At 36.1% G+C, this 27,362-nt stretch overlaps 1 protein-coding gene across 2 annotated transcripts; it reads left to right on the top strand.

Moving 5' to 3' along the window:
• Positions 1-13,986: 13,986 nt before the first annotated feature.
• On the top strand, positions 13,987-18,033 carry LOC129889306 (F-box/LRR-repeat protein 4-like). 2 transcript variants are annotated; one of them, XM_055964555.1, is made up of 2 exons: positions 13,987-15,541; positions 17,794-18,033. In XM_055964555.1, the coding sequence occupies exon 1, from the start codon at positions 14,055-14,057 to the stop codon at positions 15,147-15,149; it is 1,095 nt and encodes a 364-aa protein (XP_055820530.1). In that variant the 5' UTR covers positions 13,987-14,054; the 3' UTR covers positions 15,150-15,541; positions 17,794-18,033. The 2 variants fall into 2 exon arrangements, with proteins under 2 accessions (XP_055820530.1, XP_055820531.1); XM_055964556.1 differs by having other exon boundaries at positions 13,987-15,279.
• The last annotated feature ends 9,329 nt before the right edge of the window (positions 18,034-27,362 follow it).

Raw genomic sequence — 27,362 nt, forward strand, 5'->3', positions numbered from 1 at the left:
TAGTTGACTGTGTGCATGCGTGATTTCTTACATGTGTATTGGTTCCTTGAGTGAACCGGGTATTTATTGATGTGATAATGTAGGGCATTTTCATGCAAAGGTTAAGTTAGGATATTGGTGATTGAGAGTCTGTTTGTATTATTGACTTGGCTTATAACTTGTTATTGCATGTGATGTTTGGTATTTGTTATGTTTAGTTACTTGTTTACATTCATTCCTTTGGAATTGGCTGATGATCCTACCAGTTATCACTATCCAAGCTAGGCCCTAGGCATAACACGATGATTAGAATCCCGAGGGACTCCAACCAAGCCGCTTAGCATACATCACATACATAAGGTAAGTAAAGACATCAATCAAATTATAATGCAGAAGATAAGTCTCAAAAGTGAAATCTCAAAATAAGGGAAGTACATTCTCATGAAGGGCTAAACACGACTTTAATTATATTAGATGGGGCTTATGACAAGTTCCTACCTCACCAAATATAAGGAATAATGTCATGGAAACATAGAAAAAAGTATAAGTGTTGCGTCCACTAAACATGAGGACTCACCAACAATGAAATAGTAACTTAATAGCTAGATGAGCAGGAGGATAAACGTGATGATCATCGAGCCCTACATTATAAAATAATGTAGGCAAAAAGTATGCTTAGTATATGAAATGTACTAAGTATGTAAGAAACATGCACGATGTAGACATGATAACATGATGAGCATAAAACATAAGATGCAAGACCAAGAATCATTAAAAAACATGAGATGTAAAATCGTAAGTCATAACATGTGGTCTATGCATCATTTGAAATCATCATAAGGGTTCATAATAAGAAATATAGTTCATTTATGCGATATAACCTTTAACCGACATTTAAGACCATGCGAGCTATAACATAGAATCCAGTGTTACTCCTACACAGAAAAGAGAGAGGATACATACCTGTTACAGATCAATCATATCCAAGCTTGCTTCGTTATCCCTTTTGCCTATTTAATATGAAAGTAACACTATTATGAGTAAACTTTGACTTTCCAGCTTATAAATCTAAAACCAATCACGTATAGGAATCATTTTTCCATTCACACTTTTCGATTAGCATATTAATTAGTTAAGAAATTAACGGAAATCGGGCAGCATTTCCCCTACATAACTCGCCTAATCCGAACTTTCGATTAACCTCCGATTAGCACAGCACCACCAACAACAACGACCACCATCCGTATACAATAAAACTACTTCAATATCATTCAATACAACTTCTAAACAGCCCACCCAAAATTTTGACATCAAAATATGATTTTCGATCTTTATTTCGTAAAATCACAACCCCACGGAAAAGAGCATAACGTGGCTGAAAATAGCAACACTTATACTAATCTATAACTATATTTCCAGCCCTTTAATATACAGAAACTTCCTTCAAATACAATATCATAATAATGACAACACTAATCAAACTTTAATCCAACTAGAACAATTTCAATTCTGTCCATTTATAACGTCCACAATACCCATGTAATTTTCCTACCTCCAACCCCACTTAATACAAAGTAATATCTCCATTACAACATTATTAACTTCAATTTGAAAAGAAGAAACCCTACATTAGCAACTTGACTTCTCAACGTGGCTGAAAGTTGACGGCTTCGATTAACTCGACATTGCTACTCCTAGGATCACCCCACGTTGTTGTAGACTTTCTATAACACTCTTCAAAATTTTTCCCTAAGATTCGGATCCTTCTTATATTCGGGTAGGGCCAAACTTGAGTATTGTGGGACATTTGCATGAGTAAGGTGAGTCTCTGAGAAACTGAGCAACGTTAGAGGTGATATGGGGTCATGAAATACCCCTAGGACCAAATCAATCCAAAAGATTCGTCGTGGCTAAGTTTGAGGAGGAGTTCGCATGAGGGGTTGACTTCTAATGACCCTATCTTTTGATATATGATGATCTGGGTGGCCCACAACCTATTAAATTATTGGTCGTCGAGTCTTCTTTCCAACGCCACCAAGAATGTACATTTTGGAGCTTGGAGTCAAAAGATATGACGATCCTAAGATGAACTAGCACAGCAGAGAATTTTAGGCCTGGGTTGCAATTGCTGGAAAATTGGGCTTGGCGCTGCAGTGGCGCGATGCTCTACTATCGCGCCAGAAACATGCCTCAATAGTTTGGTGTCTGGCGCGGCGCGCCACTAAAAGGTGTGTAGGGTTTTCAAGCCAATTTCCAGAACCTAGAAAATATTGGCCTTGGCGCTGTAAGGGCGCGACGCACCACTATCGCGCCAAGAATGTGCCTCAGTAGTTTGGTCCTTGGTGTGGTGCGCCACTATGAGATGTGAAAGTTTTAGGCATAATCAGCCTGGCGCTACAATGGCATGACGCGCCACTATTGCGCCATGAGCATTTTTGCCTATTTTTCAAAACTTTTGAGAAGGAGTAATTTGGGAATTTCCCCAAATTATATATGTATAAGCCTTAGCACATTTTGGGATCATTTTTCAATCCCTCACTCTCTCTCTAAAAAGCCCTAGGAGTTCCTCTCTCTTCTTCTTCTCCATTTCCAACAAGGAGGGTTCCAAGAGCTTTAAGATTTGAGTTCCCCATTGAAGACCCAACATCAAGATTTTCTTCAAGTCTTCACTAAGGTATGTAAGGCTATCCAAAACATGGGTTGAGTCTACCCATGTGCCCTACTCTTGCTTTGAGGCTAGATGTCCATGAAAATGGAGTTTCTTGGTAGGGTTTATGTTTGAATGAGTTTTTTTCCCTATTTATTTGATGCTATATGTGTTGATGTTGTTGAGCTAAGAAGTTCCTAAAACCTTCATGTAAGTGTGAGTTGATAGAGATGACTTGTTATTATGTTTTGTTGATCTCTTTAGCTATGTGATTATGTTGCTTAAGTCATTTTCCTTGAATGTGGTATTCTACTTGAATTGTTGAGCTAAAGCCATAGAGTTGTGATGAGTCTTGAGGAGATGTCATAAATGCTTATCTAAATGAGGCTTGATTGAGTTAATTAGAGGATAGAATTGACGAGTGGACAAGGTCCTAAATGGAACTTGCCATTATGACTTAATTGAGTTAAAATGAGAATAGAGTTGATGAGTTGGCAATGACCCACATGAAACTAGCCGTGAGGGCTTGTTTAAGATGATTGGAGGGAGTTTTATGAGCATGGAGTCATGGAAGGAGTATCGAGCACCGAAGCGGGTAAGAGTATAGTCCATACTCGAACCCCAAAAACTACGCCGCCAACGTAGGAAGGGATAGAAACATTAAAGTCGGATGCTTCCCATGGGATCGAACCGTTAAAGTCGGATGTTTCCCATTTTATTGTCCTGAAATTATAGGACTTGACTAATCGATGGTATCCATGATTAGGGAGGCGTTCATGCCCTGGTAAGGTATGGACGGACGTGGCAACAATGTCTGATTGTTGTACTATCACCGGCTCATAGGTGATGGTTGTCGGATAAGAGAAACCCCCATTTAGGTCTTGATAGTGCTCCGAGTCAGTTGAGTTAAGTGGCCTATGAGTTAGTCCCGTCTAAACTATTCTTGTTAGACTTAGGACATTTGAGTGAGTTGTCATGTATATATGTATGAGTTGAGATCCTGAGTTGATATTGATGTTTTCTTGATGTTGTTTTATCCGGCCATTTTACATACTCGTACATTCCACATACTGACGCCATTTGGCCTGCATCATTTTATAATGTAGAGACAGGTACCAGAGATCATCAACCAGCGCACCGTCGATTATCTACACACTTCCAACTACGTGGTGAGTCCTCCTAGCTTCCGGAGGATCTTGAGCTCCCTGTATAGCTTCATGTTGTCCCCTTTATTTTGATTGTGGTAGCCATGGGATTGTCATTGACACCTTCTAGACTTTGGTAGGGCTTCATAGACTAGAGTGTGGGGAGTTTGGACCGTTATTTTAGGTAGTCCTATTATACTTATTTTGTTGAGTCAAACACGTTTGGCCTTCGGCCCCCATATTGCAAATAGCATGTTATAATTGAGCCTTTCGTTGAGCGTATATGACTGAATGATGGAATGATTGAGTTAGGTGGTTCGCTTGAAGGTCAGAAATGGCTTTCAAGTGCCGGTCACGTCTAGGGTACCCTCCCGGGGCGTGACACTTTCTAAGGGTGGAATTACTTTGTGAATATTAGGTTCGTATCACTAATTTGGGTTGCAAGTTTAGCTAGCCATGGCTGAAGTTCTAAGTCTCTCTATCTCTTTATTTTTCTCTAAGTTAGGAAGAAAACTAATAAGCTAAAAATGAGATCTTAGTAATTATTTTAGGCATATATACACACCCTTGAGAGTGACACGTGTCAGCCCCTAAGGGTGACACGTTTTCAGCCCCTACACGTGTCCAGCCCCAAGGGTAACACGTGTCCAGCTGCTACACGTCCATCCCCTCCATTCTCCAACCAACTATTGCCACATGTCTTGGTGGGGTCCAATGCATCACCTACTCATTCCAAGTAGGTACATCACCTACTTACTCTTTTTCATAGGTTCGTAATCTCATCTCACTTTAAGAACCTATGTGATCATTGCTACTTAAGCTCGACGTGTACTCAAGCAGCTTAATTATGTAAGACATCCAAATTGGTAGCTTACTCAAGTAGGTCAATTTCCATGACTCATTATTCGGCCTCCAACTCCTTTCAAATTCCTCCAAACCTATTTTTAACCATGAGTACTCACACAGAACTAGTCTATGCAAAATATGGGGCATTGCATCTTCCCCTCCTTTGGATCATTTGGTAACGTCATGGATAACATGGATCACATGGCAACTTTTAGAAAAACTAAACAAATGTTTTCATGTATAAAAGTACGGGGTATAACAGCTACTGCAGGTTTCGGTGGCGGTCAGCGTCAAAATTGATTCTATGCTCTTCAGACTAGAGAGGATTTGGAGGAGTATCCTAATGTTATTACGAGTATGTTATGGGTCTTTTATTTTTATGTTTATTCCTTGCTTGATCCGTAGCAAATTTTTATTTGGCTACTTCTTATCTTGCTATAAAATTTGTTGTTATCCCCGAAATGTTAGAGCCATTTCCATTCTATACTCCGGTTGGTGATTCAATTATGGCTAAAAAAAGTCTATAGAGATTGTTCAGTCTCAGTTTTTCATAGAATTATCTCAATTTATCTTATAGAATCTGATATTATTGATTTCGATGTTATACTTGGCATGGATTATCTTCATGCATGTTATGCTCCATATGTTGCAGAACCTGTGTGGTTATCTCTTAATTTTCAACTGATCTAGTCCTAGAATGGAATGGTAGTAAGTATGTGTTTAAAGGTTAATTCATCTCATTCCTTAAAGCTCAGAAAATTATTTTGGGGGTTGTGTTTAGCATCTAGTATGGGTTAGGGATACGAATTCCAAAGCTCCTACTCTTGAGTCAGTTTTGGTTGTTAATGTATTTTTAAAAGTATTTCTCGATGATCTCCCAAGTATTCCTCCCGAAATAAAGATTGACTTCGGTATTGACCTTCTTTCCGATACCCAACTTTTTTCTATTCCTCCTTACCAAATATCTCCAGCTGAACTTAAGGAGTTAAAGGATCAGCTGAAGGATTTATTGGACTAGGTTTTTATTAGAACGAGTATCTCTCCACGGGGTGCTCCAGTTTTTTTTGTAAGAAAAAATAATGGTTCTTTTTAATGGGTATTGACTACTAATACTTGAACAAAGTCACAATTAATAATAAGTATCTCAAACAAGGATTGATGACTTATTCGATCAACTTTAAGGAGCAAGTTATTTTTCAAAGATTGATCTTCGATCGAGTTATCATCAACTCTGGGTAAGAGAACGTGACATTTCGAAGATAGCTTTTAGAACTCGGTATGCTCACTATGAATTCTTGGTTATGTCATTTAGACTAACAAATGCTCCTACAACTTTTATGGAATTGATGAACATGATGTTCAAGCAATACTTCAATATGTTCGTTATTGTGTTCATTGATGATATTTTAGTTTATTCTCGGAATGAAGAGGAGCATGCGGATTATTTGAGGATGCAAGTGCTCATGGATCATCAATTATTTCCTAAGTTTAGCAAGTGTGAATTTTGGTTGAGGACAGTTGCTTTCCTTGGCCATATTATTTTTGATAAATGTATTATGATGGATCCTAAGAAAACCGAAGCGGTTAAGAATTGGCCTAGACCTTTGTCTCTTTTCGATATTTGAAGTTTCTTAGAATTAGTTGGTTATTATAGATGGTTTGTGAAAGGATTCTCTTCCATTGCATCGCCCTTTACTACTTTGACTATGAAAAAGGTAAAATTCTAATGGTCCGAGACATGTGAGAAAAGCTTCTAAGAGTTGAAAGATCAACTTACTTCCGCTTTGGTGTTGACTATACTAGAAGGGTCCGATGATTTTATTGTGTATTATGATACTTTAAAGGTTGGTCTTGGTTGTGTTTTGATCAAAAATGGTAAGGCAAGAGCCTATGCTTCTGGAAAACTTAAGGTGCATGACAAGAGCTATCCGATGCATGACCTAGAGTTGGCGGTGGTTATCTTTACTTTGAGATTTGGAGGCACTACCTAAATGGTGTCCACATTGATATATTTATCGACCATAAGAGTTTGCAATATACATTCAACCAAAAAGATTTGAACCTTTGACAAAGGAGGTGGCTTGAGTTGTTAAAAGATTATAATATGAGTGTGTTGTACCATCTGGGTAAAGCGAATTTGCCCATCGATTCTCTTAGTAGATTGTCCATGAACAGTGTTTCCCATGTTAAGGGTGAAAAAATGGAGTTAGTTCATGATGTTCATAAACTATCTAGTTTGGATGTTCACTTGGTTGATTTAAGGATGGTGGTATTGTTGTATAATATGATTCCAAATCATCTCTTGTGGTGGATGTTAATGCAAAGCAAGACAATGATCCTACTTTGGTTGAATTGAAGAAAGTGATTATCGAAAAAGCCATCGAGACTTTCTTCCAAGGGGGAGAGGGTGTGCTTAGATATCAAGACCGACTATGTGTTCTCGATGTTAATGGCTTAAGGGAAATGATATTAGCCGAAGCTCATAGTTCACGGTATTCTATTCATCCAAATTCTACAAAGATGTATTGGAATTTGAGGGAAGTATATTGGTGGATGGTATGAAAAAGGATATTGCGGAGTTTGTGGCCAAATGTCCTAATTGTCAACAAGTGAAGATTGAGCATTAAAAATTGGGAGGTCTAGCTTAAGATATTGAGATTCCAACTTGGAAGTGAGAAGACTTAAATATGGACTTCATTACAGGTTTGTCTCGTACCCCTAGACAATATGATTTGATTTGGGTCCTAATTGACCGAATTACTAAATCGACGCATTTTCTTTCCATTAAGACTTCCTATTCAACCGAGGATTATGCTAGACTTTACATTTGAGAGTTGGTTAAACTTCATGGTGTCCTATTATTTATCAATACGGATCGAGGTACTCAATTCACATGTCAGTTTTGGAGGTCTTTCCAAAAGGGTGTTGGTACTTAAGTCAAACCTTGGAAGACATGGTGAGAGCTTGTGTAATTGATTTCAAGGGTAATGGGATAATCACTTGCCTTTGATCGAATTTGCATATAATAATAGCTACCATTCAAGTATTCAAATGGTTCCATTTAAAGCTTTGAATGGTAGGAGATGTAGGTCTCCTATTGGTTGGTTTGAAGTTTGTTAAGTGTCTTTGATAGGACCCAAGTTGGTGCATGAAGCTATGGAGAATTTTAAACTCATTAGAGAGAGATTAAACTGTCCAAACCCAACAAAAGTCCTATTCGGATGTAAAGAGAAGAGAACTTGAGTTTGAATTTAATGATTGGATTTACTTTAAAATTGCACTCATGAAGGGCGTGATGTAATTGACAAAAAGAGAAAGCTTAATTTCCGATATATAATCCCATACCAAATTTAAAGACGTTATGACAATGTGGCATATGAGTTGGATTTGCCTCCAGAGTTGGCATTGGTGCATCCAGTGTTCATGTTTCATTATTGAAGAAATGTGTAGGTGGTCCTAGATCCATTATGCCTTTGGATAGGTGGGTGTGAAGGAAGATTTTTCCTATGAAAAAGTTTCAGTTGAGATTCTAGATCGGTGAGTCCAAAAGTTGAGAAACAAAAAAGTTGTATCTGTTAAAGTGTTATGGAGGAACCAAGAGGTTAAAGGTGTTACATGGGAGGCCGAAACCAACATGATGACACGATATCCCCATATTTTCCTTTTGTTCTGACTCGAGGTACTTAAGTTCCCTCAGCACTCACTCTCGCGAATTCCTAAGTTTCAGCTTTCCCATGTCTTTTCACACGCACACATGTTCATGAAATTGATTTTAAGCCATATTTTAGCTCGGGATTGAATATTTCATATTTTGTGCATTTTAGTATGATGTTGCATTCATGTTGAGCTACTATATTTCTTTTTCTACTCCTTTCATGCTAGTTAAGTCCCATTCGAGGATGAATTTTCCCAAGGGAGTTGTAAGGCCCCAAAAGCTCAAAAGTTAAAATGTTTAGATTTAAAAAGGAAAATTAGGAAAAATCAAGGCTAAAGCTCTCTAATTGAACTTGGACTCGTCGAGTAGGTTGGGCAACTCATCTAATGTCCCAAGTGCTGGTTAAAATGTTCTAAAAAGTTTTGCTCAGAAGCCAGGAAGATTGGCAAGAAGGAAGGGTGGTTGGCGAGCTGAGATACCTCGCCCAAATAATTAGAAAGATTGGTAGGAATGGGAAGATTTTGGACGAGGGAATAGCCACTTCGGCAATTCACCGACAGGATCGGCAAAGCTATGACAAACTTACCAAACGATTCAGAGGTTTTTCGTGAGAACTCAAAGCAAATAGCGAGCAAACCAAGATATTGATGACTCGCCAATTGGGTTGGCGAGCTTGATCGATCTCGCGCACCTTATTCCCCCATTAAATTTAAAGGTTATTTTGTCTTTTATTACCCAATTAATCCTTAGATTACGATGTTTTGGACCTATTTTTAAGACCTATAATTATCAAACCCATTGAAATTTCCTCATTCTCTCCCAAGTCCTTAAAACTAAAATCATCTCTCTAGAACTCAAGTCTTCTTCTCCAAAGAATTCCTCTCAAGGTAAATTAGAGGTATTCAAGCTTCAAGCCTCCTCTTCCAAATTTCAAGGCTATAATTCTCTAAGGTATCTTGGGAATTCATCCGTGATCATCCATAGACTCACAAAGGTTTTTCTTCTTTTTCCATCAATTTCAATTCAAAAATTCTAGAATTTTAATCAATTTGCATTGGGTCAATTCAATTATGATTTATTTTAATGTTAGTGATTTAATTATGATTCATGTAAAGGTGAAAGGTTTTCTCACCTACTCACGAATTCATAAAAGATGAAAGGTTTTCTCATACTTGTATAAATCATGATGTTAATGAGCTACTCTTATAACTATTTTGTGATGTGGATTGGTATTTATTATTGTCTTTCCTAATTTTATTGATGACTGTGATTTTTGAATTTCATTGGGATAGTGACTAAGCATCGAGAGGAATTTGGTATGGGGTGCAGTCACGAAACTCATGTAGCAACCTAAAGAAACTCTAGTAGCAACATTTAGCCCTAAACTACGTGCCCCCGTAGGTTTGCCTTAATTGACATAGCTAGTGGATCCACAAATAGCTCAATATTTATGATGTTACTCACAAAGTCCCTCTTTTGTTTTGGCATGTCTTAGACATAAGTGATATATGATATGAGATTTGGGGGTAATTCCATTCATAAGCTCCGAGTATGATTCATAACTCTTATTCACTTCTTGACGGTAAAACTCTTAAAGTAGTTGAGCTATTACCCTTGAGCCTTCTATATGCTGAATAGTAATTGGATGTGTAAGATCCTATTCCTCAAGACTCTAGATGAAAAATGTCTTTGATTCCATAAGTTGTTTCACATTATCTTGATACATGTCTATGATTTCTGAGGCTCCATTTGATATATTCCATAGTGACATTCAAAGGGTATTTAATATGATTATCGCCTTCGATATTCAAGTGCGAGTTTATTCTACTTATTCTATTGAGTCTCAGATGATGATTTAATTTACATATGGTTACTCATTACTCTGCTCGTGCATGTTTTTATTACTTCCTTCACCGAGTCTCGAGCCGGGTATGTTATCGTGCACAACTTCACTATTCTTTCACTAAGTCTCGGGCCGGTATATTATCGTGCACAGCTTCACTATATCTTCACCGAGTCCCTTACTAGAGGGCCGGCTAAGGTATAATATATGTATATGATGATATGATGATGCAATGATATGGTTATGACACCGAGTCTCATAATGAGTCGAGTACAGTATAAATGTACACTAATCTATTCACCGAGTTCCTTACTAGAGGGTCGGGTACGGTATATATATACATATGATGGTATAATGATATAATTATAACACCGAGTCCTAAAATGGGTCAGATATGGTATATGATAAAAATATGCATGACTTCATTTCATAAGATGCAAGTACCATGATTTATTAATTATTACACTTGTCTCCTGAATCCTTATTTCAGATGTAATCTCCTTTGTAGTATTTTATGCTTTATATACTCAATACGTATTCCGTACTGACCTCCTCTCTTTGAGGGGATGCGTTTCATGTCCACAGGTACAGATACGCATTTCGGGGATTCGCCAGCTTAGTATTTCCACTTAGCTATTTTGGAGTGCTCCATTGTATCGGAGCCTAAATTTTTGGTATTGATCTTTTTGATGTATATATTTGTTTATTCAGGGGTACGGCGGGGGCCCTGTCCTGCCATATGATACCGTTGACACTTTTAGAGGTCTAAAGACATATGTGTGTGGGTTGTGTGTAAGTTATGTTCAGCTACGTCTATATGATGTATTGTGAATATTAGTATGAAATAATAGCCTTATCGGCTTGCGTGTACTTTCATGATATGATAAGTGGCGACTCCTCAAGAGACAAATGATAGGGATATATTTATATGAAGACGTTATGACCCATTGGAGTTCTTATGTAAGTTATCATATTGTTCGTAGTTCAGCTTGACTATATTTGATAGATATGTATACGGGTGTCCAAGTCGGACCCCAGTCACGGCCTATGGGGTTGGATTGTGATAGTAGCACCTTGCTGAACCAGTCGTCCTGTAGCCTGAGTCTGAGCTTGGGGTTGACCACCACCTCTACACTTCCTCACATGGTGATCGGATTGCCACACCTATAACATGCACCCAATCTTGCCAAGCATTTACCTCTATGGTGCTTCCATACTAATGCAGGGAAGACTGGACCACTCGAAGCTCCTCCTTGAACCTTAGGGTCAGACACCATATTCTTGTAGAACTTTAGAATCACAGTATTTGAAGAATTTTGACCCGAGTGCTTTTTGCAAAATTGGGGATGACCACTATTTCCGGACCTAGAGTGTGAAAAGTCACCACTATTGGTCCTTTCCCTATTGGACTCCCTTGCCTTCTCCCTAAACTTTTCCTCCTCAATTTCCTCGGCATGAGTCATGAGCCTTGAGGTATCCATTCCCCTGATTAACATGGTGGTTTTACACTCTTTGGACACCAAGTCCCATACATCTAATACAAACTTGCTCATGCAAGCTCTAGAGTCGGATACCATGAACGAGGCGTACTTTAACAATTGTGTGAACTTAAGGGAATACTCTTTCACACTCATATTCCCTTGATTCAAGTTAATTAATTCTTGCATTTTAGCCTCCCTTAGCTCAAGGGGAAAGAAATGGTTAAGATATGCCTCTTTGAACTCTTTCCAAGTAGTGGGACCTGCTTCTCTAGCTCGCTCATCTTTTCATTGATCAAACCAAATTCTAGCAACTCCCTTCAATTAAGAGGCCAACTCCGCCATCTCCACCTAGCTTACTCCCATAATCTCCACGATCTTGTGAATGCTTTCTACAAATTCTTGTGGATCCTCGTTCACTTTTGATGCATGAAACTCTGGTGGACTCATCTTTATGAAATCACGAACCTTTGTGGCAGCAGTACCTATGTCTGGGTTCATGGGGGCAAGAACTTTCGTATTAGCTTGTGTGGCCACGGCTTGAGCAAGCACTTAGAAAGCCACCCTAAACTCAGCATGTGACACTTGCTCGGCCAATGGGTCATTTGGAGCTTGTTTCTCCTCCTTAACATTCCTTCGTACAGGGGCTCTGCTTGGAGGCATAGTTCTATAATTGCATATATAAAACGTTAAAGGGAAAAGCCGTAGGTTTTAACTCTATCGCACGACATAAGAATGATGAAAGAAGTGAAGTTTCCTAAATGTCTCGTAGACTCCTATTCATAGATGTGGTGGGATTCACACCTACGAATAAGACTCTACTTGACGCGGCATGTTAAACTCCCTAGGACACCTTAAACTTTGTTCTCTGATATCAAGTTTGTCATGACCTATACTAGGCCCTAGGCGTGACACGACGATTAGAATCCCAAGGGACTCCAACCAAGCCTCTTAGCATACATCGCATACATAAGGTAAGTAAAGACATCAATCAAATTATAATGCGGAAGATAAGTCTCAAGAGTGAAATCTCAAAATAAGGGAAGTACATTCTCATGACCGTCTAAACATGCCTCTACTTCTACTAGATGGGGCTTATAACAAGTTCCTAACTCACCAAACATAAGGAATAAAAGTCATGAAAACATAGAGAAAAGTATAAGTGTTGCGTCCTCGATAATGAGGACTCACTAATAATGAAATAGTAACTTAATATCTAGCCATGAGCAGGAGGATGAGCGTTATGATCGTCGAGCCCTATATTATTCAACAATGTAGGCAAAAAAATATGCGTTAATACATGAAATGTATTAATTATGTGAGAAACATGCATGATGTAGACATGATAACATGATGAGCATAAAACATGAGATGCAAGACCAAGAATCATTAAAAAACATGAGATGTAAAAGCATAAGGCATAACATGTGGTCTATGCATCATTTGAAATCATCACAAGGGCTCATAAGAAGAAACATAGTTTATTTGTGCGATATAACCTTTAACCGACATTTCAGATCATGCGAGCTATAACATGAAATTTAGTGTTACTCCCACACAAAAAATAGAGAGGCTATATAAATTTTATAATTATTTATATATTATTCATAAATAAAATATAAATATTATGTTAAATTTTAATTAACTTAAGCCTTTAACTTTACCATTTTTTCAAACTCAATACTTAAATAATTAACTTGAGCTTGGGGTTATTTTTCTAATATAAACAACAACAACAACAACAACATACCCAGTAAAATCCCACAAGTGGGGTCTGGGGAGGGTAGGATGTACGCAGAGCTTATAACTATCTCATGGAGGTAAAGAGGCTATTTCCGAAAGACCCTCGGCTCAAAAGTCACAATTCTAAGTATGAGACAAAAACAATACATGTAGCATAATGAAAAAAATAAAATAAAAAAAATAAATGATAAAAATAAAATGCAATGCAAAATTTACAAGACAAGAACAATAAGTATAGCAAAGTACTGCGATAATCAAATGCATTTTTTTTAATATAAAGATATGATATTTTGATCTCTGGTGTACAGTGACTTTGGTATTGTGTAACTAAATTACATTGTTCGTGTAATAATAACTGTTTAATTGAATCCAAAGTAGCTTTTGTACTAAGTATTTGTGTCTATTAAAATATGTATGTGCTCAAAAAAACTTATTACCTTCAAACCGAAAAAAATCAAAAAAAAAAAGAAAAAGAACCAACCGAACCAAATCCACAATAACCAAGTTGATAGTTAACTTTTTAATTTAATTTAACTTAATTTTAAAAATCTAAAAACGACTAAATTAATTTGATTTTTACTTTGACCAACAAAACATATTTAAAACAACCATGAACACCCCTACATTTATGTATTATACTATTTCGGAGAGAAGCCAAACAATGAATGAAGAAAAAGATGCAAACAAAGCCGCTATCGGTAGTGTATGACAATTGAGAATGGAAAAATTGGGAGATGATCTTTTAGCTTCGATAATGAGTAGGATTCATGATTCTGCCTATAGAAGATCCATTTCTCAAGTTTGTAAGCAGTGGTTCAGAATTGAAGGCTTAACTCGATCATCTGTACGTGTTTTTGAACCCAATCTTCTACTTAATTTCCTTCCAAGATTCCCAAATTTGCTAAAATTTGAAACATCTGAAGAAATCACGAATACCCATCTTGAAATTTTGTCTGAAAAATGCCCCAGAATCCAACTTCTTAACCTTAATTTCAAAAAAAAGAACAGATTTTATGATGAAAGGGATGAAAGTTTAGTCTTGGATGATTTTGATGAAAATGGTTTGTGTTTCATAGCAATGGGTTGTTCTTGTCTCAATACAGTTTCTTTGAGAAAGAGAAGTGGAGTTGGGGATGCTGGGGTTGTTTCTCTTGTTAGCTTTTTGCCTAAGTTGATAGATTTAGACTTGAGCTTTTGTGACAAGGTTAGTGATGAAGCACTTAGAGCTATTGGAAGTGTTAGCTCTTTGAAGAAATTGAATCTACAGGGTTGTTGGTTGGTATCCGATTCGGGTTTGAAATCATTAGCAGGAGGACCTCTTAGGATGACCTTGAGGAAACTAATTCTTGCTGAATGTGATAGGATTACAGATTGTGGAGTGCTGAGTTTGATGCAATTATGTTGCTTGGAGGAATTGAATTTGGCAGAATGTGGGCCGAATGTGACTGATTTAGCTGGTGAGGCTATTGCTTCAAGTGAGAGTTTTAAGAGGTTGAACTTGTCATGGCTTGTTAATGTATCTGATGCTACTGTTGTTGCTCTATCTGAAGGTTGCAAGAATCTGGATGCACTTAATTTAACTGGCTGTGAATTTGTCACTGGTGAAGGCGTCCGTACTTTGACAAAGCATAGGTCATTGAAAGAGCTCATTTTGACAAGTTGCGAGAAGCTTAGTGGATATGATTTGGAAGAGTTGGTACTAGGATGCCAAACATTAGAATACATTGTGGTTGACAGAAGACTAAGGATGTGGGTTCCTATGGAAGTGCAGGATAATATCATGAGAGAACACTGTTGGATAGATTGGAAATAACAGATGAAAGGGGAGTTGAGTGACTCGTTTCATATGGATTGATCTGTTTTCAGTGTTCACTCTCATTTCTCGATCGCTCTTACCAGTTATAACCGGGGTCTTTCATTCACAGTTCCCCATCATAAATAAGGTGCATATTCTGCCCAGCGCCCATTATTTATTGCTGAAGTAGTCATATTAGTAAAACAAATGCACAGGGTACTTTTTGATGAACTTGGCTACTGTGCTATTGCCATAATGCCATGGCCCATGGGATGCTTAACCTTGTGCATAGACATAGCAATTTTGGTCCTGAATATAGCAGATATTTGAGATAGGGTAATCCAAGAATCTCTTCCTTACGAGGAACTAAGCAAAAAGCAGAACGGAAGTTTGTCCAAGCTTTGTTGAAAGTAAGACCACTTCTAATCTGTGACCTACTTTAGTTTCTCTATTTTAACCTGTTGTAAACTAAATGATTGTAATTCTTCTATCGAAAAAGGAAATAACCTATACCATTGCTACAGTATCATGAACTATGCTTCGGTATAGCTTTCTTGTAATGCATGACAATGACAGAATCACAGTTCCTCCTCCGTATTCTGTAATTCTTGAAAAGCTGGTTAAACTCAGCTAGGAGGAATGAAATCATGTACACCTCTGAAAAATGTCCCACTTTGCTAGAATACTTCGGCTGCACTTTCCAAACAGCACAATAGACACATATTTTGGAACCTCGTTCCTGAGAAAATTGAGCTTGCATTTAAGGGTGTTAGGTTTGGATCGGTTTTTGATTAAAACCAAAACCAAATCAATTTAGTCAGTTTTTAAATTTCTTGAACCAAACCAAACCAAATAAATTAAAAACCATCAATTTGGTTCTTGTCTGTTTGGTTTGGTTTATAGCTAGTTAATGATAATTTGATAATAGAAAAAATAACTGTGACCTGAGACAACTATTTCTAATGAACATTAGGAATCAACAAATCTCTCTCTACCATCACAAGATGAATGTCTCTGAATCTTCTATTATTTTTCAACACTATTCCGAAGTTTTAGCATGTTTAAGTTGTATAACTATCGAGGTTCCTCTATTTCACATGTCTAATATCCACTAAAGCAATATACAACTTTAAATAGAATGGTCGAAGGAGCAAGCCATTGAAGAGTAGATGGATGTCTAAGTAAAGAAAATTTAAACGCAATACGCCACACCACATATAGACAATTAGACTAAAGAGTGTTGGGTTTGGACATATTTTTCAAGAAATAGAATTCAAAACTGTTGTAGTACATGTGAATAAGTAGACTAAAATCAAATTAATGATTAAAAGGTATAAAATATTTATAATTATTTATGAAAAACTAATATCATATATTCAAATAATTCTAAAATTTATGTATATAATTTATGGGTTCGGTTTGGTTATTTTTTCTTCTTTTTTTTGTTAGTAAAACCAAATATTGTCAGTTCTTAAAGTTTAAAACCAAACCAAACCAAATGCATGGTTTTTTAATCGGTTTGGTTTGGTTTTGTTTGGTTTTTCACCAAACCGTGAACACCCGTTGCATTGGATGCACTTCTGAGCTATTTTTTCATGTGTCATAAGCTTCGTTGTGGTCTTGTACCTGTTCATGAGTGCTTCTTTGTCTTTATTTTCTTAATCCTCATGGATATGTGGTCTCTGGGTCCATTTTAGACCTAACTGTCCTCTCACACATTTGGGGAGAACAACTGCAAACCAGTTGGTATGTTGAGAAGTTTGATCCAAAATAAGCCCCAAGTTGCTCCAGACTAAAAGGAAAAGCAGTTTGGTTGCCCTTAACCCTTCAGGTTCAAAATAAGTGTGTACCTCTTATTGGAAAGATAACATGCAAAATTTATTTTTAGGTTTAACAAGTCAAAGAATTATGAAAATTTATATGCACCGGAATTAAAACACATAAAAATTTACCCTCTGGTGATATGGTTATACCAAGAGGTTCCAAGAGAGGAAGTAGTCATTCTGAAACACGGAGAGAAAAAAGTTACTTCTCTTCATGTGCTCAAATCTGATCATAAACTTGTTCGTCCTGTCTCTGATATAAAATGACAGCAAAGCATTTAAAAGTGCATACTTTGAATGTAATGTATCAATGAGTGAAATGATGGGCTCTGACGCTCTGTCAAAATGAGGTAACAAACCGATGCATCTAAAGGCATGAAATAGTATTTGGTTATGTGAAACTTGTTCAAAATGTGATTGCCCATGTTTTTCATTTTCTTTTCTTGATATTCACTACCTGCTGATTTGAGTAAGATATACCACTAATATTCTGCATCTTTTTCCAAGCTTTTCAAGCTATTATGATTTTGAGTCTCTTAAATCGTTTCCTTTTCCGTAATGAAATAGGTCGATTTCCTCTGTACAGTATACTAAAAGGGCTTTTAATAAATCAAACCAGACACTGCCTTTTTTGTTTTTGTCTATCTTTTTTCTAGGTGGAGTGGTGTTGGGGGAGGGGGCTGGTAAATTTATAAACATACCCCGCTGGTTCTGGCTTCCAACTCTCTTTTATTTTTGTTCTTATCTCATCATTCTTCTGTTCCTAGAATTATGCTGTGAAACATTTCGAAAGAGCTTTTGTAGCAAATGCAAAACTGACGTTGGCTCAATTTTGACAGGTTTGAACTGCTGAACAATTAATGACGGACGGTGTAGCAGTATTTGCAAAATCTGGCTTTTGCTATTTATTTCTTGTTGCTCCTTGGAACAAATGTATTTTTCTGTACGCTCGAAAGTGGAAATATTGGGCACTGCAAAATAGTACTCAGTTTGGAGAACTATCTCCACACCTAAGTGTGAAGTGGGGATGGCTTCGATAAAATATGATGTATGAATAACAAAGGCACTTTCACAGTTCAGAGTATGAAATTTCTCACCAGGTTAATGGCAGTTTCCCTAAAATTTTGCATCAGATGTGACTCAGGTTAGAGTGGAAATCTGGAGGAGTAATCTGTCACCATCAAGGTGCAGGCAGAATGGAGTTACAGAAGTTTCTATTGCTAAATTAGTGCGCCCGCTGAATGCACAATGGGAGAGAATGCAAAGAGGCACCACTACAGTGATTGCAACAATACTCTGATGCCTTCAAGACAGATATCCATCCATTAAAATTGTCCGGAAAATTCAGTTGATGGCTTGAACGTACTGTCATAAACTTCAACAATTTCCGTGGTTGCCAAGTGAATGATACTAGGACCTTCAGTTGATTTCTGGGAAACATTTTACATTGGTCTCACTGTCATTTATATATTCCAGCTATCATTCATTTCCTAGTTGATTTGCTGAAACAAGGTAAGCAGGGGGCGAGCCAGGGTGGCGGAAGGGGGTTCGGGTGAACCCCTTCCTTGGAAACATATATTGTATATGAGAGGTTAGATAGGATATTTATGTGTATATATTGCATACTGAACTCCTCACATAACTTGAGAATTTATTTCAAACCCCCTTTGGTGAAAATTTTGGTTCCGCCACATAAGGTTCTCATTACCTTTTTTAGACGAACCCAATGTTGTGAAAAACACCCTTAGCTAGTGAATGAGTGCTAAACTGCCTGAGGCATTAAGGTTTGTGTTATCACCTATGGTTTCTGTCTTGAAGACAATAAACACTAACAATAAGTATTCATTTGAATTCAAGTAGTAATACAATTTTTTCCCGAAAATGACAAAAATGGTCCCTTGTGTTTATGTTCGATGTTGGTTCAAAATAGCCTCTTAAGTATGCATTTAACAATTTTGATCTTTAAGTTAACACTTTGTCTTTATTAAATTTTTACCAAACTCTGTTAGATTTGAAAGAAATAGTTGGATTTTTTTTTAGGGGGAACTCATATTCAAAGGTACTTTTATAGTTCCTACTAGGGGTGTACATGGATCGGGTTGGTTCGGATTTTTTATAAACCAAACCAAATCATTTGTGTCGGGTTATTAAATCTATAAATCAAACCAAACCAATAAAGTCGGGTTTTTCGATATTAATTTTTCTCGGGTTTTTCGGGTTATTAGGGTTTTTTCGGGTTTCTCGGGTTTTCATAGTATTTAATAAAAAACAAAGAGCGGTGCTTCTTAAAAAGAATTCTAGTACAAATATCAACATATAAGATGGAGGCAGAACACTGTTTGAAGTTTTAACTTTATAATATAACTTTATAAGATGGACTTTTTTTGTATATTATTTAGATGGGTTTCTCAAGTCCAAAACTAAATGTAAGAAAGAAAAAACAATTATGAAAAATTTTAAAAAAAAAATATTTATAAATTATATTTTAATAAATATTTTTATGTATAACATAATTTAAGAGTAGTATATCTATAATCGGGTCGGTTTGGGTTCGGTTTGACTTTTTTTAGTTAAACCAAACCAACCCTATAATGGTCGGGTTTTTTTTCCAAACACCAAACCAAGTCAAACCAAACCACTAGTCGGGTTTTTTTCCGGTTTGATTTAGTTTGTCGGTTTGGTGCGGTTTATCGGTTTGCCCTGTACAGCCCTAGTTCCTACTATAATTAACTTATTTCTAGATATTGGTGCAACTTTTAAAGCGTAATTTCTGCATCTTTTAGTTTATATCTTCTTAGTGCTTGATGTAATTTTTTGTGTTGCATATTTTAGGGTTTGATGAGATTTTCTTAATTGTTAAGTGCATACTTAAGAGATTTTTGTAACCTGCATCAAATATAAGGGATTATTTTCTCAACAATTTTCAATTCTTTGATCCTTATACAAGGTTGCTTGTTTTTATAGTTATCATTCTTAAATTACGTTTATGAATATTTTTTCTCTCATTTGTGACTTCATTAGTCAAAATTTATGTTTAATTTATTCACTTTGCGCTTAAAGCATAGAAAGACTCCATTTGAATTGCACTTTCCCCCCCTGCATTTTACCTTTGATAATGTACTAAAGTCATATAGCCTCCACCCTCCACACTAGGAAAGCTATTGTTAGCTACAAATGTTGATCGCAAATAACTTAAATATTCAGATTTTTGTGATTTATATTTGATGATATTTTGATAATTTCTTGCTTAAATAGTTTTTTAGTCGGGCTATTTAAACTTAAGAATATTGTTATTAGCAAATATAAAAGTAAAAATCATATCAAATTATAGTTCATAGTGTTTTATTCTGAAAAACCTTCTTACATTTGCTAATGAAAAAAACGATATTTACATTTCACTTCATTGGATCGCTTTTTTGTTCGATCATGAGTTAAAACGAATCATTATCTAATACCACGAGAGAAAATATTTTTATAATATATAACTCACATATTTATATAATAAAATTGAATAATTTTAAAAAATAATTATCTAATCAAAATAATTAGAGTCACTTTTACAATGTGAACTCATCAAGTCAAACAATCATTCTTTGATCAATAAAATATCGTTCCTCTTGATCATTTGTCAAATAGGGGTGTACGTAAATCTAATTTGATGATAAATTAATATATCTCTAATTCTCTATTATTAATTGAAAAAATTGACATATATATAATTTATTAAAATATTTTTGCTTATGCATTTCAATAACACTTAATAAGAAAGTTATGATCCATGTGAGAATCACACATAAGTTAACGTAAGTAAAAATTAATGCATTATATCGTTCTATTAAATATTACATTCTATAAAAGAATCATCAATATTTATAGACATATTTTTTTAATTTATACATTTATGTGTCATTTTGTTTTGATAATTATTTTTTACTCAATATCAAATCAAATTAAATTAAATATAATTAATTTTTATAGTCAATTTGATTTAACTTTTTAGGTACTGTTGTTTAATTTCTCAAAAAATAGGGGTTTTAACATGACTTCATTCCTCTTGGCACTCTTTGAAGAATTGTGCATGCATTATGAATCTATGACTATGATTTCAAAAATGTTTTTATGAAAAGAATCATTTAAAATTTCTATGAAGACAAAGGTTGCTTCATTGTAAAGTATGTTGTCATGAAGGTTTTCTATAAACGAGCTTATCATGATTTGATAATTAGATAAGTATCCTATGAACTGTGGCCAGCATAGACTCGTCCATGTTGAACTCTTCAAACTGGCATATAACCTGGACTCAAATCAAGCACAAATCCTTCAACAACTGGATACACTGGGAGACTATCATCCCCTTTAGTTTTTGGGGAATCTGGACCAGTAGAAATGCCAACCTCTTTGAAAGGAAGCGAGATCATACCAACACTGAAAATATCCTAGCCCTTGCCACTGAATTCCACTTTCTCAGTCCAGAAATTAAAAAAGACCATAAATCCCTATCCTCATTAATTGAAACTCACCCTATAAGAACACTTTCAAACTCAATACTGACGGAGTTGTGCCCAAGTAGCCTGGGGTGGAAGGCTTAGGAGAAGTAATTAGAAATCACAACAAATAGTGGGTTATTGGCTTCATCAAATCATGCACGCATACATGCGTTGTACAAGTTGAACTCTTAGCCATACTTTATGGACTAAGACTGGCTTGGGGCAAGAAACTAAAGCCAATAGATATCAACTCAGATTCCTATCAGGCAATTTCAATGATCATAAATAATCATCTTTGTTTTAACAATATATTTCTGAATACAGATACTTGATGAAGGAACTGGGGGTCTTAGCCATTAAGCATGTCTTCAGGGAAGAAAACAGAGTGTCAGACATACTAGCAAAGGAAGGTGCTAAGCATCCCTTTTTGAAAGAAACAAGCCTGTTAGAAGTTCCTCCAGTATGTGTTAGAGAATGTTTTGAAGAAGATACTCTTGGAACTGCTTATGTTAAGAAAATTAAGTATTGTAATACTAACTCCTTAGGCCAACAATTGGCTCCTAACTGTAGACCAGGTATATCGAGAAACAATTACGTTTTGCTTCGTTAAGTTAATATAACTTCTTTTGTTATCTACCAAAAAAAAAGTATCCTATGAAAATGTTATGAAATCATGATTTGTTAAAGTAGCTATTTTTATGATTTTCAAGTATGCTATGATGAAATTATGCTATTCTTATGACTATTCCGTTGAGAGTTTACCTAACACCGAGTGGATATTGGGATGGAGGCTCTCCCTTTAGTAGAGGTCGGATCTCTAGTAGCAATCCCTTATCCCATAACTACGTGTCCCCATAGGACTTAACCTTAATTGACTCTAGCTAGTGGATCTACAATAGCTCATGTTTATGGTCCTTACCTTGGCAAGTAGGACAATCTATTTTTGGTGTGGAAGGTATGACACGAAATTCCATGTTATAGCTAACATGATATTTGTCGATTAACGGTATCTCTCACTCTGACTTATGATTCTCACTTATGTTATGATTTAACTATGAGTTCCTTCTATGTTTTGCATTGACCATGTTTTAATGAATTTTAACATGTTTTAACTTGGTCATTGCATTATTATGTTCTATGTCATGCATTGCATATTCTCCATACTCCGTATATTGTATAGTGCTAACGCATAATGTTTTACCTATATTGTTTAATAATATAGGTCATGATGCTCCTACCCATGCTCGTGGCAGTACTCGAATTTTGTCAGGTTAGCTACTTTGGTGAGTCCTCATGCTTCGAGGGCACAACCTTATTATGAGATCTTTTACTTCTTTTATTAAAGACTTGATTCAGTTACAATTTATTTTGGTGAGTTAGGGCTTGTCTTACGCCCCATCTATGATAGTAGAGGTTGTGTCAGAATAGTATGTTTTCCGCTCATTTGGATGTTATGTTTAGATTTCCCGTTAATTAAGATTTCTATTTTGAGACTTATTATCCGCATTTCTTTTATGTTAATTCTTATGTTATTCTAAGTAAGCTATGTTATGTTAAGAGGCTTATTTAGAGTCTCTCGGTATCCTATTCGTCGTTTCACGTCTAGGATCTAGGGATCATTTTGCCATTTTCTCTATAATTTTTCAATTATTTGATCCTTATACAAGGTTGCTTGTTTTTATAGTTATCATTCTTAAATTACGTTTATGAAATTTATTTTTTCTCTCTCATTTGTGATTAGTCAAAATTTATGTTTTATTTATCCGCTTTGCACTTACAGCATTAAAAGACTCCATTTGAATTGCACCTTCCCCCCCCTACATTTTACCGTTGATAATGTAATACAAGTGATCATATATCCTTCACCCTCGACACTAGGAAATCTCTTATTACCTATAAATGTTGATCGTAAATAATTTAAATATTTAGATTTTTGTGAGTTATATTTGATGATACTTTTGGTAATTTCTTGCTTAAATAGTTTTTTAATTTGTACAGTTTAACTTAAGAATATTGGTTTTAGCAAATATAAAAGTAAAAGTCATATCAAATTACACTTCATAGTGTGTTATTCTGAAAAACCTTCTTAAATTTGCTAATGAAAAACACAATATTTACATTTCACTTTATTAAATCGTTTCTTTAATCAATCATGAATTAATTTATTAATTGCTTTTTTAATCTAAGAGTTGGGTTGTGGAACATAGGGTCACTGACAAGGAAGTCCATAGAGCTAGTGAAGATCCTCAAGAAGAGGATGATAAATATAGCTTGTGTCCAAGAGACTAGATAGGTAGGTACCAAGGCACAAGATGTGGACGGGTTTAATTTGTGGTACTCAGGAGGCTCGAGGGATAGAAATGGAGAAATATTTAGTAGACGGAGACTTTAGGGAGCAAGTGGTGGAGGTTAAGAGGATCAATGATAGGATGATAACAATTAAGCTAATCGTTGAAGGGTTTAAGGTGAATGTTATTAGTGCTTATGCGCCCTATGTATGCCTGGATGAGGAGGTCAAAAAGCTTTTTGGGGAGGATTTGGATGAGATAGTGAGAACCAAACTCTGAGAAGATTAGTGGAGATTTTAATGGCTATATCAGGGCAACCACTAATGGCTTTGGTGATGTCCATAGAGGCTTTGGTCTTGGGGAGAGAAATGGAGGTGGAGCTTCGCCCTTGGATTTTGCTAAAACTTTTGATTTAGTGGTTGCTAACTCATGCTTTCTGAAAAGGAAGAACCATTTGGTTACCTTTTGTAGTATGGTAACCAAAACTCAAATAGATTACTTACTCCTCAGGAAGAGCGATAGAGGTCTTTGTAAGGATTGCAAGGTCATTCTGAGTGAGAATCTTACTACCCAACACAAATTTTTGGTTTTGAATTTAGAGATTAAGAGGAATAGGCGGAAGAAGACTTTATATAACCGACCAAGGATTAAATGGGGTGGCTTGACTCCTGCCTTTTCTCGTGAGATATGGGAGAAGTTGATTGGTATGGGGGCTTGGAGTAGTAACGGAGATATGAATAATATGTGGGATATGATAGCAAATTGCATTAGGAAAGCAGCTACAGAGGTACTAGGGATATCGAGGGGTATTTTTGGTGGTCGTCCAGGAGATGGTGGTAGAATGGAGAAGTTCAAGGCAAAGTGAAAGCAAAAAAGGTTGTATATACAAAGTTAGTGGAGTGCAGGGACGAGGAAGAGAAATGGACACTAAAAAAGTGTATAAGACGACGAAGACTAAAGCTAAGGTAGCGGTCACGGCTGCTAAGTCATAGCTTTTGAACACTTATATGTCGAGCTAGGGGAAAAATATGGGGATAAGCAATTGTATAAGCTTACAAAAGCGAGAGAGAGAAAGGCTCGTGATTTGGATCAAGTAAAGTGTATCAAGGATGAGGAAGGAAAGGTGTTGGTAAAAGAGATCCATATTAAGCGAAGATGGCAAACATACTTCCACAAACTCTTAAACAAAGAAGGGGATAGAGACATTGTGTTGGGTGATTTGGTGCACTCTGATAGACTCCAATACTTTGGATATTATAGGTGTGTTAGGGTTGAGGAGGTTAGATGTGCTATTAATAGGATACAAAGAGGAAGAGTGACCGAAACCGATGAGATTCCTGTGGATTTTTGGAAGAGCAAATACAAGACAAGTGTGGAGTGATTGACTAGGTTATTCAATGCTATTCTTAAGAAGACAAGAATGCTCGACGAATGGAGGTGGAGTAGAATGGTTCCGCTGTACAAGAACAAGTGTGATATCAAAAACTGTAATAACTACAAAGGTATCAAATTGCTAAGCCATATTATGAAGGTTTTGGAAAGAGTGGTGGAAATGAGGGTGAGGAAAGTGGTGTCTATTTCTGAGAATCAATTTGGATTCATACAGGACGTTTGACTACCGAAGCCATCCACCTTATGCGAAGATTGATGGAGAAGTATATGGAAAGAAAGAGGGACCTTCATATGGTGTTCATTGACCTTGAAAAGGCTTATGACAAAGTCCCGAGGGATGTTCTCTAGAGATTTTTGGAGGTTAAATGTGTCCGATGGTGTATATTAGGGAAATAAAGGACATGTATGATGGATTTAAGACTCGAGTTAGGACGGTGGAAGGAGATTTAGAGTACTTCCTAGTTGAAATGGGGCTACATCAATGATCAATTCTTAATCCTTTTCTATTTGCCTTGGTGATGGATGAGTTGATGCGGTCTATTCAGGAGGAGGTGCCTTTATGTATGTTATTTGCAGACAACATAGTATTGGTTGATGAGACACAAGACAAAGTTAATGCTAGATTGGAGGTTTGGAGACAGTTCAAAGGGTTTAGGTTGAGCAGGACCAAAATAGAGTATTTGGAGTACAAATTCAGTGATGTGGTAAATGAAGTGGACATGGAAGTGAGGCTTGCCACACAACCTATCCCCAAGAAAGAAAGTTTTAAGTATCTTGGGTCTGTACTTCAGAATAATGGGGACATAGACAGTGATGTCACACATTGTATTGGGGTGACCTTGATGAAATAGAGGCTTGCTTCTAGAGTCTTGTGTGATAAGAAGGTTCCACCCAAACTTAAAGAAAAGTTTTATAGAGTCGTGGTTAGACCATTCTTGTTATATGGGGTGGAGTGTTGGCCAGTCAAAAATTCTCATGTTCAAAAGGTGCATGTTGCGGAGATGAGGATATTGAGATGGATGCATGCTCATACTAGGAGCGACAATATTAGAAATAAGGTTATTCAGAAAAAGGTAGGAGTGACCTCTGTGGTGGACAAGATGAGGAAAGTGAGGCTGAGATGGTTTGGACATGTGCAAAGGAGGGGCGTTGACGCTCCAGTTAGAAGGTGCGATAGGCTAGTTGTAGGGGATCACCGAAGGGGTAGAGGTAGGCCGAAGAAATATTGGGGAGAGGTGATTAGACATGATTTGGCGCAACTCCATATTACTAAGGACCTGACCCTAAATAAAAAGGAGTGGAGGACGCGTATTAGGGTAGAAGGCTAGTTGGGGTGAAGGTTAGTGGAAGTTTAGAGCGCTATGTTGTGTATTACGTTTCTATTATCACACTATTCTATGGTTGTTATTATTTCTTTCTTGTAGACTTTACAATTGTTTTGCTGATTAACTGCCATGCTCTCTTCATTTTTTTTTTTAAAAACTTGGATTTGAGACACTTGCGCCGAGGGTCTTTCGAAAACAATCTCTCTATCTCCTCGAGGTAGTGGTAAGGTTTGCGTACACTTTACCCTCCCCAGACCCACTTAATGGATTTTCACTGAATATGTTATTATTTTATTATGTAATACCATGAGAGAATAGATTTTTCATAATATATAACTCACACATTTATATAATAAAATTGAATAATTAAAAAAATTAATTATCTAATTGAAATAATCAAAGTTACTTTTACAATGCGAACTCATCAAGTCAAACAATCATTCTTTGATCAGTTAAATTTCGTTCCTCTTGGTCATTTATCAAATAAGGATGTACCTAAGTCTGATTTGATGATAAATTAATATATTTCTATTATTAATTGAACAAATTGACACATATATAATTTATTAAAATATTTTTATTTATGCATTTTAGCAACACTTACTAAGAAAGTTATGATTCACGCATAAGTTTAAGTAAATAAAAATTAATGCATTATATAGTTCTATAATATTACCATCTAAAAGAAACATCAATATTTATAGATATATTTTTTTTAACAGAAAATTATATATTTATATTTGAATTTGTTTTGATTATTATTTTATACTCAACATCAAGTCAAATTAAATATAATTAATTTTTATAGTGGATTTGATTTAACTTTTTAGGTAGGATCGTGTAATTTCTCAAAAAATAGGGGTTTTAACATGACTTCATTCCTGTGGGCACTCTTTGGCTTTTGCCTATTTAAGAA

Source organism: Solanum dulcamara, chromosome 5 (genome assembly GCF_947179165.1).
Source record: "Solanum dulcamara chromosome 5, daSolDulc1.2, whole genome shotgun sequence".
In the NCBI taxonomy this organism is placed as follows: Eukaryota; Viridiplantae; Streptophyta; class Magnoliopsida; order Solanales; family Solanaceae; genus Solanum; species Solanum dulcamara.